The 16,801-nt window shown below is 38.0% G+C and overlaps 1 protein-coding gene across 2 annotated transcripts in view; it reads left to right on the plus strand.

The window, feature by feature from the left end:
• Window positions 1-16,801, plus strand: part of VCAN (versican) — a 116,886-nt gene that overhangs the window by 54,028 nt on the left and 46,057 nt on the right. The window contains exon 7 of one of the 2 annotated variants that reach the window (XM_075488522.1): window positions 623-3,808. In XM_075488522.1, the coding sequence (XP_075344637.1) occupies window positions 623-3,808 (3,186 nt within the window). The remainder of the gene's footprint in view (window positions 1-622; window positions 3,809-16,801) is intronic. The other variant, XM_075488523.1, reaches the window with a different exon arrangement.

Below are 16,801 nucleotides of genomic sequence, written 5' to 3' on the forward strand. Positions count from 1 at the left end.
TGTTCTCACCTTTCCCCATAATAAATTTCTCTCAGTATAATTTAAAGGCAGGGCAGCAGCTCTTGTGGCATTGTAGAACAGTACTTTCTGATGGCATGTTTGTTCCTGTTGCTTAAGCATGCTCTCACTCCTGTGAGGGTTCCTTTTTGCAATTTGTAATTATGTGCTGAAAATAAACTAAAGTGGTATTTCACTCCCTTTATACATTTGAGTTGTATGCTACAGTAAGCTTTGAAGAAAACCCACAGGTTTGCAGTACCACTCATTCATGACATCATGAAATAAACTTTTATATTCCCTGATCGGTACTTAGCTGTTTGGTGGGTATTTGTGTAATATGAGGACTTCTAGGGGTAATTATATAAAAAATGAATATGAAGAATACTGCTACTCTTCTCATTTCATCTGACTTTAAGTTAGATGTTCTGCAGCTTTATAATGTTTTATTTTATGTCATTCAAAGCTCTGTTGTATGCTAAACAACTATCTAAAGCCTTTGACCTTTATACTTATTTCTCAGTGTAGCATTTAGTTTTTGTTGGGAACATTCAAACTGAATTAAAGTAACATTCGTTTGTGTTCTGACTGAATGATTCCTTAACATTTTCTTTTCTTTTTTAAGGTAAAAAAATCATATCAGAGCCCACAACTGTTAAGCTGATTACATCTCTGAAAACTGACAGTGTGAAATCGTCATCTGCTAAAGTTACCCTTAAACCTCCTGTTTTTGAGACTTCGATTACTGAAGTGGCTGTCACCAAAACAGAGGTCCCTGCTTTGGAGGAAACAACCCTAGAGACTGAAGAAGATACAGAAATGACTACTGATGTGGCTGAGGAAAAAAGGGAAATGGAAGTGCTTATGGAGAACATTAAGTTAACCACCCTTCTACCTCAGACTGTCACAGATGGCGAAATAAGCACTTACGATACACTGGGAAGGACTGAATATGATGTTTCACCTAGGTTAACAGAGAGCACATCTGCAGCTTTGGAACTGGAGCACACTTACTCTGAAGCAGAATTGCCCGAGGAACAAGGTAGGTCTGAAAGCATTGAGGACGCTTTCTTGACCTCTATAATTTTTCAGGATAGCACAGCTGTAGCTAAGAGTTCCACTGGTTCATGGGAAGATACTGAAACAGGAGATACACAAAAACACGATGCTGATAATCAGACTGAACAAATAGAAGTGGGTCCTATGATGACAGCTACAGATAGCTTGTTACCAGCTTCTCGGAGAGAGTTTCCCAGGACAGGGACTTCAGTTTCACTAACAAAAGAGAATATATATCTTGGTGCCCACTCAACAAAAGAACCCACAAAAAAGTCAATGGAGGTGAAATCTGACAAGGAACTTACAACTGTTGTAATCCCTAAAGCTTTGTTCACTGATCAGTATGATCTTACTACAGAGGGGGAGGGCAGAGAGAGCATGTACACAGTTATGCCTGATAGAGTTTCCAGCATGGCTACTGGTAGCATCCCAGAATCAGACGTGCCTGCTGCATCAGAGACACTTGTAGACGAGCATGCAGTAACCACTGGACAATTTTCTACAGCAGATGAGTCAACTCCATTCATTAAATTTAGTTCTGCGACAGTGTTTGATAATGAGGCGTCAGCTGAAGGAAGCAGAGAGGACCTGAGAGATGTGCAGCCTACCGTGTCATCTGGAATACCTGTATCCTTTTCTGTATCAACTGTTAATCAAACAGGATCCGAGGCCATCACTCTCTCAGGAAGTACTGTTTCCCCGCAAAACTTTGGAGAAGGCACGACATCTGTTATCCACTCATCTCAGCAAACGGAAGGATCAGCCATTTTAGAGGAGCAGGAAAAAACAAAGGAGCCAGAAATGAGAACAATGGATGTTAAGATCCCTCCTGCCACAACCGTCATTCCTACTTGTGTTACAGCAGAATCTGAGGGACATTCTGCAAGTGAGCAGTTCACACAGGCTCCTCCAGCTTCTGGCATGTGGCTGCCAACAGATAAAGATCAGGAGTATATGACAGAAGTGTCATCTCATACTAAGAGAATACATGAATTAGATACAGAAGATGGTATCTCTGGAATGGAGCCTACATCATCTCCAGGGCAAATGACAGAACATACAAAGCATCCAGGAGCTCCGATTTCAGCAATTATGGATGTAACTGAGACAAGCGTGGAGCCAGCAGAAACGAAAAGTGATGAAGAATCTGTATCGGCTGATTTTGATCAGAGTAAAGATACTACAAGTGTCTCCCACACAAGCAGCTCTTTGGATTTGGAAATGATCACAGTATCCAAAATATCAGTGGATGAAAGTAGTGCAACAATAATGTCTTTTAGCTCCTCAAGTGTTACTGTATTACCAACAGCTATACCCACAGTCATGGAGGTAACTGAACATAAAGGAGGTGAAATATCAGGGTATGTTTTGAAAACATCCATTCCTACCCCAGAAGCTGAACAAAGAGAGGCTACTGAGACCTTGGTAGCAACGCCTGCTGAAGAAGTCTCTACTGAAATGGAGGTCTCAAAATACACAGTGACAGAGGAAGGCCAGACAAGCATTGCATCATCAGCTGAGGAGGAGTCAGTGGCAACACTTCAAGACAGAAAAGGAACACCGTCAGCTGGCTTTGGAGGGACAAAGGAATCTATTATATTTACAGGTGTAACAAAGGTAGATACTACAGTTCCACAGAAAGAACATGATGCTTCCCTAGTTCCAGTTACTGTAGAGAGTGAGGTCACTAGAGATATGCCAGTTACTGATCAGACTCCTTTTGATGGTATCTTTCATACAGAAGCAACAGAAACAACTGCAAAGGATAGTGAGGTGTTCCCAGAGGAACTCTTCACGAAAGATCAAGATGCTGCCACAGAGTCTACCTTATCTGTGACATCTGTCCAAACACATGAACAAAAGACGGCACCAGGATTTGAATCACCTCAAATAGTTATTCAGGAAAAACAGGATGAGACAGGTTCAGCTTATGATGAGACATATCCAGCAACAGAAGTATCAGTGCCTGCAGTGAAGCTCACAGATTATGGAAGAGTTCTGGGACCTGATGAAGCTACCACCAGGACCTTGCATCTCACAATGACTCTGAAAGCTGAAACTGCTACTGATCAAGAAGAGAAGGTCACTGAAGTGATGCCTATAACAGCAGGTACCCAAGCAAAAACATACGAGAGCAGAGGAACCCCCACCAGGGAAGAAGGCAGTGATGTAGTCAGCTGGGAATCTGTGTTGCCCCCCCGTACGATGCCAACAGGTCATTCTACTGTGGAAAGCATTACTCATCTGACTTTAGGAGCTTCTCCAAGCCAAACTCTGGAAGGTTCAGGAGTATCAGAAGAACCTGAAGAAATCAAAACAGCTATATTTTCAGCTAATGCAACAGATAAGGCAACCATTCTCAGCAATGTAACACCACCTTCCATTAGTGCTGTAGACAAAATTCAGCCTACATCAGCATCCAAACCTTTTGTTACTCAAAAGTCACCACGTATCATTCCTGAGGAAGAAGAGGAGGTAACAAGCAATGACATCATCATAATTGATGAATCTATTTCTCCCAGTAAAGCCACTGCTGATGATGATCTGACAGGAAAGATGTTAGAACCAGAAATCGATAAGGAATATTTCACAGCATCAACTGCTACTGCAGTTGCACGACCTACTGCACCACCCAAAGTGAAGGAGGCCACAGAGGCTTTACAACCTCAGGAGGTGTCTCCTTCTACTTCACACCCTGATAGTGGAAATGACATAAGATTGTATGTTATTCAAATCACAGGCAATGATACAGGTAAGATTTTGCCTTTTAGACCTGCAGTCCATCAGAATGGACAGTTTGTTATAACAAACTGGTGTACTTTAGAATATACTGGAGATGTTTCTTGGGTCACTGAAGGATGCAAAGTACAAGTTTTATCTAGACAGCAGCTTACTAAATATTGGTAGGTCTATTTTTATACCCATTTAAAAAAACCTCAGAAATGTGTTATATATATAGTTTGGGTTAAGGTTAATTTCTATGTAAGAATGAATATGAAACTGTTGTATTTCCTCTTAAAAGTCATGATGGCTATAGTCCAGTTTTCTTATTTAATGTTGTCAAGTCACTGATTTAACTTCAGCTATCTGTGAAACAAGCATTTTAATTTCACAGCTTCCATTCCATGCATTACTAGTCCTAAATGAAGCACTAGATTATTTTAACATTCCATTAGTCTGGAGCAATTAACAATGCCATGTACAGTGTAGTCAGTTAAAAAAGGTTAAGATACTCTACGGTGTCCACAAGTGGACCTCCTGTGATTTGGGGGAAGGGGTTTTTCACCTTTTTGTAGCATATCATAATACTTTTTAATCCATTTTACAGAATCTGTGATGCAAATTGCCATAATTTTTAGTTTCATTACATTTTTTAGCTGATGGCACTGTACATGTGTATGTAGCTTCAATTCCATGGGTATCCAGAACAGAAACTCCTGAAGTAGCAATGAACTGTTGAGTTTTATGACGAATATGTCTCCATAATGCAATAGCTGAAGGCTATGCAATTTTACATTAAAGAAGCCTGTCAACTGACTATTATTTAAGATGTCTTGGTAGAACCTTAGTTTTTAAAATGAAATGTAAAACAACTGACAAAAAGGATAAAGCTCAAAATATCTATTAGGTTCAATGTTGCATTCTGTTTAATTATTTTATAGTTATTTTATAATTATTTTATTTTTTGCAGGAACATAGTAAAAATTAATTTTATGTCTTATATACCTTAACTATATGCAATGCTTTTGAATAGTTATATAAGAAACTGTTTTCTCATTGGTTCTTGGCTGTAACATCCATATCTTCGAAGAATTTATCCAACAGAATTCATAATTTATGGAAGTCTTTTGGTTGGTTTTGTCAGGTTTGTGCTTGGTAGAGTTTCATTCAAAAATCAAAAGGCAGAAGTAGTTTCCCTGAGATATGCCATATCATTATTGGGCTTTTCACAGAGTGGATTTTGTATCTTTATTCATTTTATGCTTATTATCCTACTTTATATTTACAAGATGTAAAACTGCACAAGTCATATCAGTGGTAGCTTAGCCTTCTATTTCAGAAAATTATAGTTCCGTTACTTTAACTTTTAAACACTACTTTTGTTTCTGTGGTATATGACCATTATTTTGCTTGAAGCTTTAGATCTTGCCAGTGTTTTGGAAGTCTCAATTAAATGAGACAAGTCCGGTAAGTCAGAAGGGTAATTTTTGAAGACTAGAGTTAAGCCACATATTAAATACTGTTGTACCTGTGGAAATTTGGTTAATTCGGCTTAATAATTAATAGTTGGAGTGTGTAGTAGTGAACTAGTTTTCCCTGTTACATTGTTGAGTTATACTGCAGTTTATTACATATGGGAGAGTGGGTTGCGCTGTGCAGCTGTATGTTCCAGGCAGACAGAAAGAAAGAAGTAGGATGGTTTGGGAGGGTGTGGAAACTTGGTGTTTTCTTCAGACAGTGCACAAGGTACATGGTTCAGGATTTCTCTGCATATACATCAAGGAGAGTCTTATTTTATACTTTTTATCAGAATGGTGTGAGTACTGTGATTCATTAAATTAGAAATTAGTTCAAGCTGGATTACCTAAAGGACAGTGGATTAATGCATAGCCACTCTTCATAGCTACTCTTGCTTTCACTTGGGTGATGAGGTCCTTAGGACAGACTTTCTTCAGGATTTACCTTCTGCATCTTCACAAACTTTCTAAAGCTGTGGATGCACTTTCCAAGTATATATATATGCATATGTGTGGGGGTGTTTATAAACAGAGTTAAAGCTATACATCCTCAAAATTCTGCCTTTAGGAATGATTTAGTGTGTCAGCATAGAAAAAAAATTATTTTTCTTGAAATGTTATGAAATTCTCTATATGCCAGTATCTGTATTCTCTTTAAACATAACGGGATTTATCATGTATGTAGTGAAAGGTCAAAAAGGAGTTTTCTTTATTTTTCTGTTTTCAGAGTCTGACTGTGGAAATTCCTCCATTTAGCTATCCACAGAGAAAAGGCACCCTATACCTACTTACCACAAGTTAAGTCAGAGCTGCCAAAGATTTATTCTCTCTGAGGATTCGGATTAGTGTTTTCTTTTCTTTCTCCAGAAATGAGAGACTGCATCTGAAAAATCCTGTCAAGCCCAGTTTCACTTCATTGTTCCTCAGTCCATAAACTTTTCTTTGTGCTGAAGAAAATGTACATAGGAGGTGCTGAAGAGGAATGAATTTGGCAAATATTACTAACATATGCCTTTCACTAGCACATAGTTCAACTTCTTATTCTGTCACTCTTTGTTTGAAAATTGATCTGCAGTCATACAGGAACTATGTACCTTTGGCTTTTTGTTCTCAGCTAGATGGGAATAAGAAATACAGTTTTCATCATTACATCTCTCTAATAAAACAAAGGTTTTTCTTCCTTTGCTTTGGCATGTTTTCAAGGTAATATAGCTTAGCATTCTTAAATAAAATAATCAGAGAGGGTTATAAACAAAAGCATTCATGATTTTCAAGTCAAGAGTCCAAAAGTGCCTCCTAAGAAATAACAACTTGCTTACCAAAGCCCTTCAAATAATAGCCGTTTCAAATAGGAATAGTAATGAGAGATTTGCTGTATACATCGTATTGAGTATAAATGAATATAATATTTTCCTTTTTGAGTATGCACAAGTGTTGGAAATATTTATGAGATTAATTTTTTTTTTCATCTTTCTTCACCTCCTTGTTATTCAGCTTTTGCCAGAAGCAACAGTTTAATAGTGAACCAGGGCTCAGTGGAAATACGGTACCATGTTTTGTTTCCTATCAGCTGTATCAATTAATTACAGTAACAACTTGCTATTATACTAACACAGCTGAATATTACTCTCTGCAGGTCCATTTACCATCTGTAGCATAGGCATAATAATATTTAAGTGCTCCATGGAGGTGCTGTTAGGCTTTGTTAGTTATGAGCAATATTTTATACTCCATGTGGAAGAGAAGGATCATGCCAAACAAATGGAGTTTTGAGAGATGCGGACATTTTTAGCAGTTCCCAGCAAGCAGGACAGAGTGTATCCCTTGCAGCACAGGAGTCCCTTTCCCATCGGTGGGTGTCCTACCTCCCGGTGAAGTGTGGCGAGAGCAGCCCATTGCTGCTCTGGGTCTGGTGACTTCACCTGTGGCCGTGCACTTGGTAGAGGGAGAAGCGGGAAGGATTTCTTGTGCCTTTCTTCTCAATCTCAAACCCTTGCTAAACTGGCACCAACTTTGCTGAAGTGCTTTGAAGTCTTTGGCTTTGGAATGTGCTGTCCATGTATGGAATGTGTTATGGATGTATGGAATGTGGGGGATATTATTCTTCGTTATTGTAGACTCAAGCTGCACTTGAAAGACATTGAATGTTGACTGGGTTAAATTCAATTAAATATAGTGACAAAGATCTTAGGCTGTCTTAGACACACCCCTTCCTTTACTATGAAGTAGTACAATATCTAACTGAAAGTTGATATTAAATATTTTCAATTTTTTAATACAACAAGCCCTTAAATTTATTAGACCAAAAAAAGTTTATCCTAGAGGACTTCTTTTCTTATGCCATCCAAGAGGTAAATATATTCCTAGCTTTTAAAATGCCTGCTTGCAATCAATTAAAACTTTCATTAAGGAAGTTTCAGTTACTTTTAGATAAAAAAATTTACCCATGGAAACAGAAGTAATTTGGGGGCCTGGTGGAAGGTCAAGCTCATTAGCTTAAATTCTGGAAAATGCGCTCTAGTGTGGATAAGAAAGAACACACCACTGAATGGATTAAGCTGCTTATTTGTGTAAGAATACAGCAGTTTTCATTGAGAAAATGTATTGTACAAACAATCCATATACTTCCATGTAAGCAAGTGTGAGGCAGGTGCACAAATTAATGAGGGATATAAGGCATGGTTTTTCTGACAGCCTATGGCACATGGGCAGACCTAGGGCAGGTGTTCCAATTAATGAGGAAAATATATTTGTGCATGGGGAAACATCCCTTTTTATGCTACAAAAAGGACCACGCACATGCTTCATAATGGAAGGAGCTTGGGACTTCATTCACTTGAGTGGAACAACAGGCTATTCCCTTGGGATCATGACCGTGTTGTGAAAGTGAGAAAGCAAAATAGCCTTGCACTGTGATGTGTTATCGCATTAGCAGCTTTCCATTGCATCAGATAGGACAGAGTAGTTTGTCTTTCACTGCAAAGATGCAAAACTTGCCACCTTGTGCCTTTTATGTTCTCATAGCTCCTATGTATTGTAGTGGTGAGGGCTGATGCTGTTGCTGGAAGGTAATGGATTAGCAGCTGAAAAAAAAACAAACCTGAAGGAACTTTTCAGCTCATAAAGCTTTTATGAGCTGAAAAATGTTTGTGGGGGTGTTGTTTAACAGTGGTTGAGGGGATGCTGGAAACATAACTCCTGTCTGTATCTGGAGTAATTTGCACACCTGCATTTTTTGGAGACATTTAAAAGTCTTTACTTAGTGAATATGTTTCAAAGTGCTTATTGGACCCTGGGACTCACACCAGCTCTGTCTGGTTTCTTGTCCCCTCCAGCTTTGAACAGAATGAAATTGCAGGAACTTGTGCTTTGTAGATGTGGAATTTTATGGAAAGAGGTTACAAACCTTTGTGTTTCAACATGTAATTCTCTGACATGCATATTTCTGTCTTAGCAGTGTAAGAGGGCATGTGAAATTTGAATGAAATGCAGAATGGTAATGAGTCATAGTCATAAAGCTTAACAAAGAAGGCAGAATAGAGTCTTTTCAGGTCCGTCTTAGGCCTTGTCTTAAAATTCATTTAATCCTGTTGTCTTCATAGCTTGTTCTGGAGGGCTGTCCCAAATTGTCATGGCTCTCTAAGTCTGATTCTAATATCTAGCCTGAATTGCTTCTTGGCCAGTTTATGCCCATGTTTATTCCTGCCAGCATTGTCTTTAGCTTGAATAGGTCTTTTTTCTTCCTGACACTTATCCCTTGATACTTTTATTTCTCTGTTCAGTTATAGAGAATAACTGTGTCCTCTTTCAGCCTTCATTTTGCTAACTTCTATAGGGAATGTGTGCGTGGGAGAGTGGAAATGTGCTGGGAGCATGCTGGGAGGAAAGACGCTGGCTCTGTTCCGGAGGCTGTGGGTGTCAGGATGGTGCTATGGCCAGACCAGATGATGGTGTGGAAGGACAGGAGCAGCATGCCTCGCAACACCATTTCCAGGCAGCACCTTACTTGCGATAGAGCCAGCTTAAAAGCATGCAGCATGTAAGCTTGTATCTGCCTGCACCTGTACCCACATTGTGCTAAGTTATTTTATTTAGACCCACTGGCAAATATCTGTCTGGACACTGTTCTTTGCAGTATACACACATGGGCTATGTGCAATTTTTGGTGTATCTTTCAAAAATTATGTGTATTAATTATTGTGTTAGAGAGACTTCTGCTGAAGGTGAGACTTTGCCTTTTATGTGCTGAAATCACCATTTGTTTTTCCTCAAATGAAAAGTATATGAAACCTAATACTGAAACCTATTGTTTATTCATAGGACCTATTTCAAAGTTTATTATATAGGAAAGATGCGGTCTTGCATTCACTGCATTCTTCTGCTTTATGCAGTGACTGATAAGACGCCCAAGTGGATGTGTATGAATAGGACTTCCCTGCCTGTGCAAGCTGTTCAACATTTCTTAACAAATGCTTAATTCTTGCTATCACTGTCATGCATTTAAGAGAAGAAGCGTTCCAAATTTACCTAAACATTGCGGTGAGCAAAGTACCATTTAACTTGCAAGCACATTTCAACTTGTATGCATTTGGATGTGGTGTTCTGTGGCCACAGTTTATTGGTATTCTGCAACTAGACTGACCTGAATTAATTTCTGGTGGGATGTTGAAGCAATAGTAAAAGTGGCCTCACGTGGGCTGAACCAGCTTCCCATCTTATTAAATGCAAAATCTCCTATTTATTTAATGGAGGGCTGGGCTTGTTTCCTTATTAACTGTAATGTTCCAGCCAACATTAAGACTATGGCAGCTGCTGCTCCTCATCAACCCTGGAGAAAGAGCACATTCCCTGCTGCCCTGAGCATGCTGCAGTCAATGGACATGGTCTTATTTCAGTGTTGAATTAGTAATGCAGTCCTCCCTGGTAGTGTTTTGTTTTGAGCCCTGGGCTTGTGTGTTCAGCTAGGAAAGAAAACCTCCTAGTGGTTTTGAAACACATTTCCAAATGAAACAGGTTTGTCAATGTCCGATAGCTACTCCAGTCATTTTCCTGCCCTGAACGACCAAACTCTCTGTGTTATTCTTAAAACCTGGCATAGAGACAGCTAAGTTCTCATTTTGTCTAGAGTAACTGAAGTGTTAAATGCTAAGTAACATGGCCAGATTCTGATATAATCTTCCCCAGTGTAATTATGCCATAGTAATTCCAATGAGGTGATGGAGAGCAGAATTGTTATGGGGATGTGGGGATGGTAGGTATCAGCATGTCTTCATAACATTTACAGCTTCTGATTCACTCTATAATTAGGTGATTTTTTCTTCAGAACAAATTTGTGTCACATATTTTACCCAAACTGATAGACCTGTTGCTTAATTAAATCGGTTGGAATTTTTCTATATTAGAATATTCATGTTGTACTGGTGCTGTGGAGGGCTTTTTAAAATAGGTTGGACACCATCACATATAAATCATATTTAAAATGCAACAGCAATCATGCTCTGTATGAAAACAAGCTCTACTAAACAAATAATTGTAATAAATTCAAGCTTTTTGTACACTGATCCTTTTTCCAAAACAAAGGAAAATAAAAAAAACAACCCCATATCCAACAGAGCTGAAACTTGATACTTAGAAAGTTTCACAAGAAGCTAAGACTGTGGATTAATAAGTAGTCTTTAGGCCACTATTGCTGGCTCTTCCTGAAGACTTATTGTAGAACAATAATTTCTTTTTTCACATTCCTTTATAGACTTCCATAGATACAAGGAACAGTGTCCTCACATTAAATACTGTTCAGAGGATGCCTACACATTCCCTGCTGTTTCTGCATTGTTTCCAGGGAAACGTCTCAGATCTAGACACAGGGATTACACATTTCTAGCTTTCTTATAGCTCTGTGTTTATTCATGAGAGAAATGAAGGAATTTTATTCATAGGTACAATGTAGTTTTTCATACTTCTGTTGTGAAGGAGAGGAATCCTTTTAGAAGTTTTATTTACATGTGGAGAAAGTCTTAAGAAATCCTATTGCAGAAAAGATGAGCTGTCTTTTACATGGAAACACAGTGTGAATTAATTTTTTTGAGGAAAGTGGTTTTCTGTACCAAAGTTTTCTGAATGTATCCAGATTGTAACAAATCTTAGTACTTATGATGGGAATATCATCTTTTTTGCCTCTTTCAGAAAATATTATCTATACCATTTTACTTTACATGAAATGATTCATTGGATATAGTGAAACTCTGAGTGAGTACAGGATGTGATCTTGGAAATGTAAATAAGTGGCTCAAAGGCTAAAGATCTTAATAGAAAGTCCTTCCCTTAAAATGGGTCACTTGATAATTAGTCTAAAAATAATTAAAAATATTTGTTGGCTATTCTTTCTTTTTGAGTATGTAGTTTTCAGTGGTCTTTTTTGCAGTTGTTCTTTGCACAGTTTAGATTTAATGATTGAATTAATCCTAGCTAGTCCAGCCACTCTTTTTCTATCTCCCTCTTTTTGTAAGTGTTTAGATGATACCTTTGATTAATAATATATGTGTATAATACTTGTGTCTTTCCAGGTATATTATACCTGTACCTATATATAATACCGGTGTCTTTCAAGATACTTGTGAATTATTTCCTGGCACAAGTCAGGATGTGTTCAGAGTGTCTGCTGCATATTTTGTGTCATCTTTGGGAACATGGAGCTGAAGTTATCTATCTTTTTCTATGGAGTGATTCACATTTTTTTAAGAACTGCTCAGTGAATTGTATTAGGACTTGTCTGACCAGTCCTGTATTACTATATTTGCTTAAATGAGGAGAACTCAATATAAAAAATTTGTATAGAAATTTCTCTTCATTAATGATTAGAGCTGAAATCCCTGAGGAGAAGAAATGCAGTTGGAATTTTGTTCCTGATCAGCAGCAATCTTACCTTCCAGTGGTCTGTGCCTGCTTTGGTATTACCTCTGCTGTACTTCATTACTTTTTTGTTACCCAGCATTAGCTTAAAGAGTGCATAAGAAACATTAATTTTTAACTTTTTCAACCATAATCTTGGATTTTTCATGTAGTACCTCATCAAGTGAGAGTTCCATAGTTTCAGTGGGAGGTTTTTGGCATTAGGAAAATAATTTCCACATATTTGATGTAATTGTTTTTTTCCAAAATAACAGCAAAGAATATGCCTATATGTACACAGAGTAGCATCGGGATTTTTTATAAGATTTTGTTGTGGGATTTTTTCTAAACTACTTTTTTACTTTCTTGGAAGTGGTGAGTGAAATGATTCTTGAGTTACTCATGTATTTACTACTCAGGCTTGTAGTGAGTTTCCAGTGACATGTTTAGTTAAATATTAAATATTACAAGCAAAATTCTTGAGTCCTTTGGAAATGCTGTGTACACTTGGTCCAACTGACAGGCAACAGGATAAGACCTTAAGACCACAGGATATATGCTTTGGTGAAACCAGATAGTAATAATGGGGTTGTAATGGTGAGTGAACCTGGAAAAAGCTTTTCAGTGGTCACTGTGTCTTTTGACTTAGTGCAGGTACTCCTTTTCATGCTTGAAGAAATCAGAGTTAGTGTAAGTTCCCACAGAACTTTGTGGACTAATCATCTGAACAGCAACTAAATTTGGTTGATTTCATGCCATCAGGGAGAAGGGCACTAATGTCAAACACATCACAGTTTGGAAATTACTAAATTGCAACAGGTAACAAAGACACTGATGTTTGCTTTTGCTGTTTATGGGTGTTGGATGTAGAAGTCCAGCATTGCCAAGTGAGAAACACTGCTGAGCGTTGCCGTACATGTAATGGATAGCAGTTTAGCACAGTATTGAGTTACCAGGATTACCAGATGAGCTAAGAGCGCATAAGCTAGTTGTATACTCTACCCTACATGAAGTAGGAACACTATGAAAATCAATGAAACGGAAGTATTTCTACGTCTCCAAGATGTTACTCAAGAATTTATTTGTTCTTACCTTAATTGCATTATTTGGCTTCTTGGGCTATATGCTTTTTTTGAGTTTATTTTGCCCACATTCAGAGCCTGTCAGGTGTGAACTAATTCTGAGTCAGTAGCCATATAACCATGTTAGTATAGGATGGATTTTGTGCTAATAGGTTTATAATGAAAAGTCTGTCCCCCTCTGCCATTTTTTTAGTGCTGCACGAAGCTCACCACAGCTAGGCATGTATTTTTAGCTATAGCTGGTTGAAAACTTTTGTTCTCAAGTATTGTCCAACAGAAATGTCTTTTTTAAAAAGCAAGTGTTTCTAAAAACTAATTAATATTTTTCCAATACAAATGTTCCATTTTTGCCAAGAAAAAAAACCCTAGGTGGAAAAAGTTCTGCTTTTAAAAGAAAAATGAAACCATTTCTCATTTTCATACATGCATGTGATTATATGGTTAAAAAGAAGCTCATGCTCTGTATGCATTCTATGTTCTTTTCCTAGCTCCAAGCAATGAAATGGTTAAATATGTACAAGTATACTGCAGCTTGCTCTCAGATAAGTCTTCTCCAGTTATAAGCTCATTCTAGAGTATTTGCTGCATCAGACTTCCTTTTCTGCTTCACTCTTCTTTCTATTTCATCTGCTGTTCACATGTCTCTGCAGAATTCAGGAAAGTGTAAGGATCAAAGGCACCCCAAAAGTTGATCCAGGTAGAAATTTTGTATCAAAATACTGTTTAGTACTTATTTTTTGAAAGGCTTTCAAGCACATGGCACTGCACTCCTTTTCCTAAAATTGTGTCTGAAAGAGAGAATCACACTTGCGTCATTCTGTCTGCAGCAGTGGGGTTTTTACAACCTTATGTTGGTTTAACTGAGAATCCAGTTTATCCCTAGGCTGCTTTGGATGTTTAATACCCAAAGCAATCATGTTTATTAAACCCTATAGCAAAATTTCAATTTTTTTCAGCTTTTTTTCCCACAAGACAAGGGATGATGCTAAGAATACTCCATTAAAATTGCAATTATAGAGTCCACTCTGTGTCTTCTGTATAATAGTTGCAAAGCACAAGACTCAGACCTATGTGCAAAAATTCATGTACCATGTATGTCAATATTCGTGTGCATAATCACTCTAACTGTATATTCTAAAACATTTTTTTTTTATTTAAGATATTATGAAGATACTGCTACTGCTATAGTAACTCAAGTCATTTTGCACAAGCAGATGGGTCTAGTATAAGGGCGATTTGCCCCACAATGGACTATTCCAGCAAAGCTTTGGTCACATTTCAATGAAGAAAACTGAAGCTTAAAAAAAGATTTGCCATGACAGAATGAATATATGTTGCCACATGTTTGGTAGCTCTAAATGTCTCCCCAAAAGGAGCAGGGACTGCAGCCAAACTGTATCTAATCAGCTGTGATTTTGAGTGCTGGCTGCATGACCAGTAGGCTTGTGCAGACATTAAATTAAAAGTGTGCTTATGAGGTACTTGAAAGAAGCGTGGAAAATTGTAGGGAATAAAATGTCACAAAACCATCATGATAAGTGGCTGTACAGATACATAAGCTTCTCCAGATATCTGTAAAAAGAGCATTGTGGGGTAGAGCAGGTAGGGTAATCATCATCCTAGCTTTAGTTCTTCAAACAGACCTATTCAGAAGAAAGCCATTTTGCATAGGGAGGATTCTCCTGAAAATGTACTGGTTTTTTTTTCTCTTTCTTTTCCTTCCTTCCTTCCTGCCTTCCTTCCTTCTTTTTCTTCTTTCTTTCTTTCCTTTCTTTCTCTCCTTCTCTCTTTCTTTCTCCCCTTCTCTCTTTCTCTCTTTCTCTCTTTCTTTCTCTTTCTTCTCTTTTCTTTTTCTTTTTCTTTTTCTTTTTCTTTTCTTCCTTCCTTCCTTCCTTCCTTCCTTCCTTCCTTCCTTCCTTCCTTCCTTCCTTCCTTCCTTCCTTCCTTTCCTTCCTTCTTTCCTTCTTTCTTTCTCTTTCTCTCTTTCTCTCTTCTCTTTTCTTTCTTTTCTTTCTTTCTTCCTTTTTTCTTTCTTTTCTTTCTTTCTTTCTTTCTTTCTTTCTTTCTTTCTTTCTTTCTTTCCTTCTTTCCTTCTTTCCTTCTTTCCTTCTTTCCTTCTTTCTTTCTTTCTTTCTTTCTGTCTTTTCTTTCTTTCTGTCTTTCTTTCTGTCTGTCTTTCTTTCTTTCTTTCTTTCTTTCTTTCTTTCTTTCTTTCTTTCTTTTCTCATAAATATGCAGCCACATATATAAACACTGCTGTCTGTCCTAAAGCTTGAATATCAGAATATTTTCTGGTTTTATTTTTGCCACATAACATTCCTCTTTTGAGACAAATTTCTTTGATTAAGAAAGTAAAATTTAGTACATTCCTACTATGTAAACCAACCTTTATTACTCCTACACTAATATGATATCAACATAATTTTTTCCAGAACTGCCACATTAAGGAGTATACTGTAAGTTTGCTCCTAAAGCCAAATATTGTTGACATTACTGAAGAAAGGGACAGGGGAAGGAATGTTCATTACAGGCCATTTCACATCTGAGCAGCCACAGGAGCCGTCAAATTGTGGACATCTGCTTCGACATTGTAACTGTAGTATTTTCACTTTTACCCCAAATTTTTGTTGTGATAAGTCATTTTTGGTTCTTCTCAGAGGGGACACTCTCTTCCCATGTTAGCAGAGCCAGAACTAGTTCCTTCTTGTTCCATCTGTGTAATGGCAGAAGCATTTGAGGTTGCCCCAGCGTAACACGGTGTAAGAGTAACCAAGGGATGGCGGTGAAGTGGTCTAGAAAGGGCAAGACCCATTGCTATCTCACTGTTTCCACCTGAATGATGGAATACCACTCATGAGATCAAGGCTGAAGTCATTTTGGTGAGCAGTTGCTTTTGTTCCCAGCCAGCTCTTCTGTTTACCACCTGACCTGGTGAGCTGTCCTGTGGAGTTGGGCTTTTCTATATTTATATCCAGACAGACCAGCTAATCCAGATACTGTGTGCTGCACAGTCTGACTTTTTGCTTTGTTTAGGATTTCAGCTGGAGAAAATGATTTATTACTTGCCAGTTGTTTGTTTTTGGGTTGTTTAGCCCTGCAGAGTTTTAGAATTGTCTTCTCGGTAGGCGGTAAGTAAAATGTTGTCATTGGAAGGATGCGCGTGTTAGGGACCACTCAGGAGGAGACACCGCTGGCTGGAGTGCCATTTTGTTAATGACATATTGGAGTAGAAAAGGAGTGGGAATAGTTGTCCTTTGAATATTGTATGACAAATATTCAGCCATTAACCAAGGAACTGTATCCTGCACTTGCTGGGGCTTAGACTTGACACAGCAAAGCTGCCATTTTTAACAACTTGACATTTTACTCAATATGTTTTTTCTTAACAAGTTTACTGCTGCGTCAGGGGGGGAACACAGGAAGCCATGAGGCTGAAGGAAACGCCAGAGATTGCCAGAAGGGTTCATGATATGCTTTTATAATGAAACGGTTCCTTTATTTCTGACATGGTTTTTGCATCATCGTGTCTATTACTTT

The sequence above is a fragment of the Mycteria americana genome, chromosome Z (assembly GCF_035582795.1).
Source record: "Mycteria americana isolate JAX WOST 10 ecotype Jacksonville Zoo and Gardens chromosome Z, USCA_MyAme_1.0, whole genome shotgun sequence".
NCBI classification, from domain to species: Eukaryota; Metazoa; Chordata; class Aves; order Ciconiiformes; family Ciconiidae; genus Mycteria; species Mycteria americana.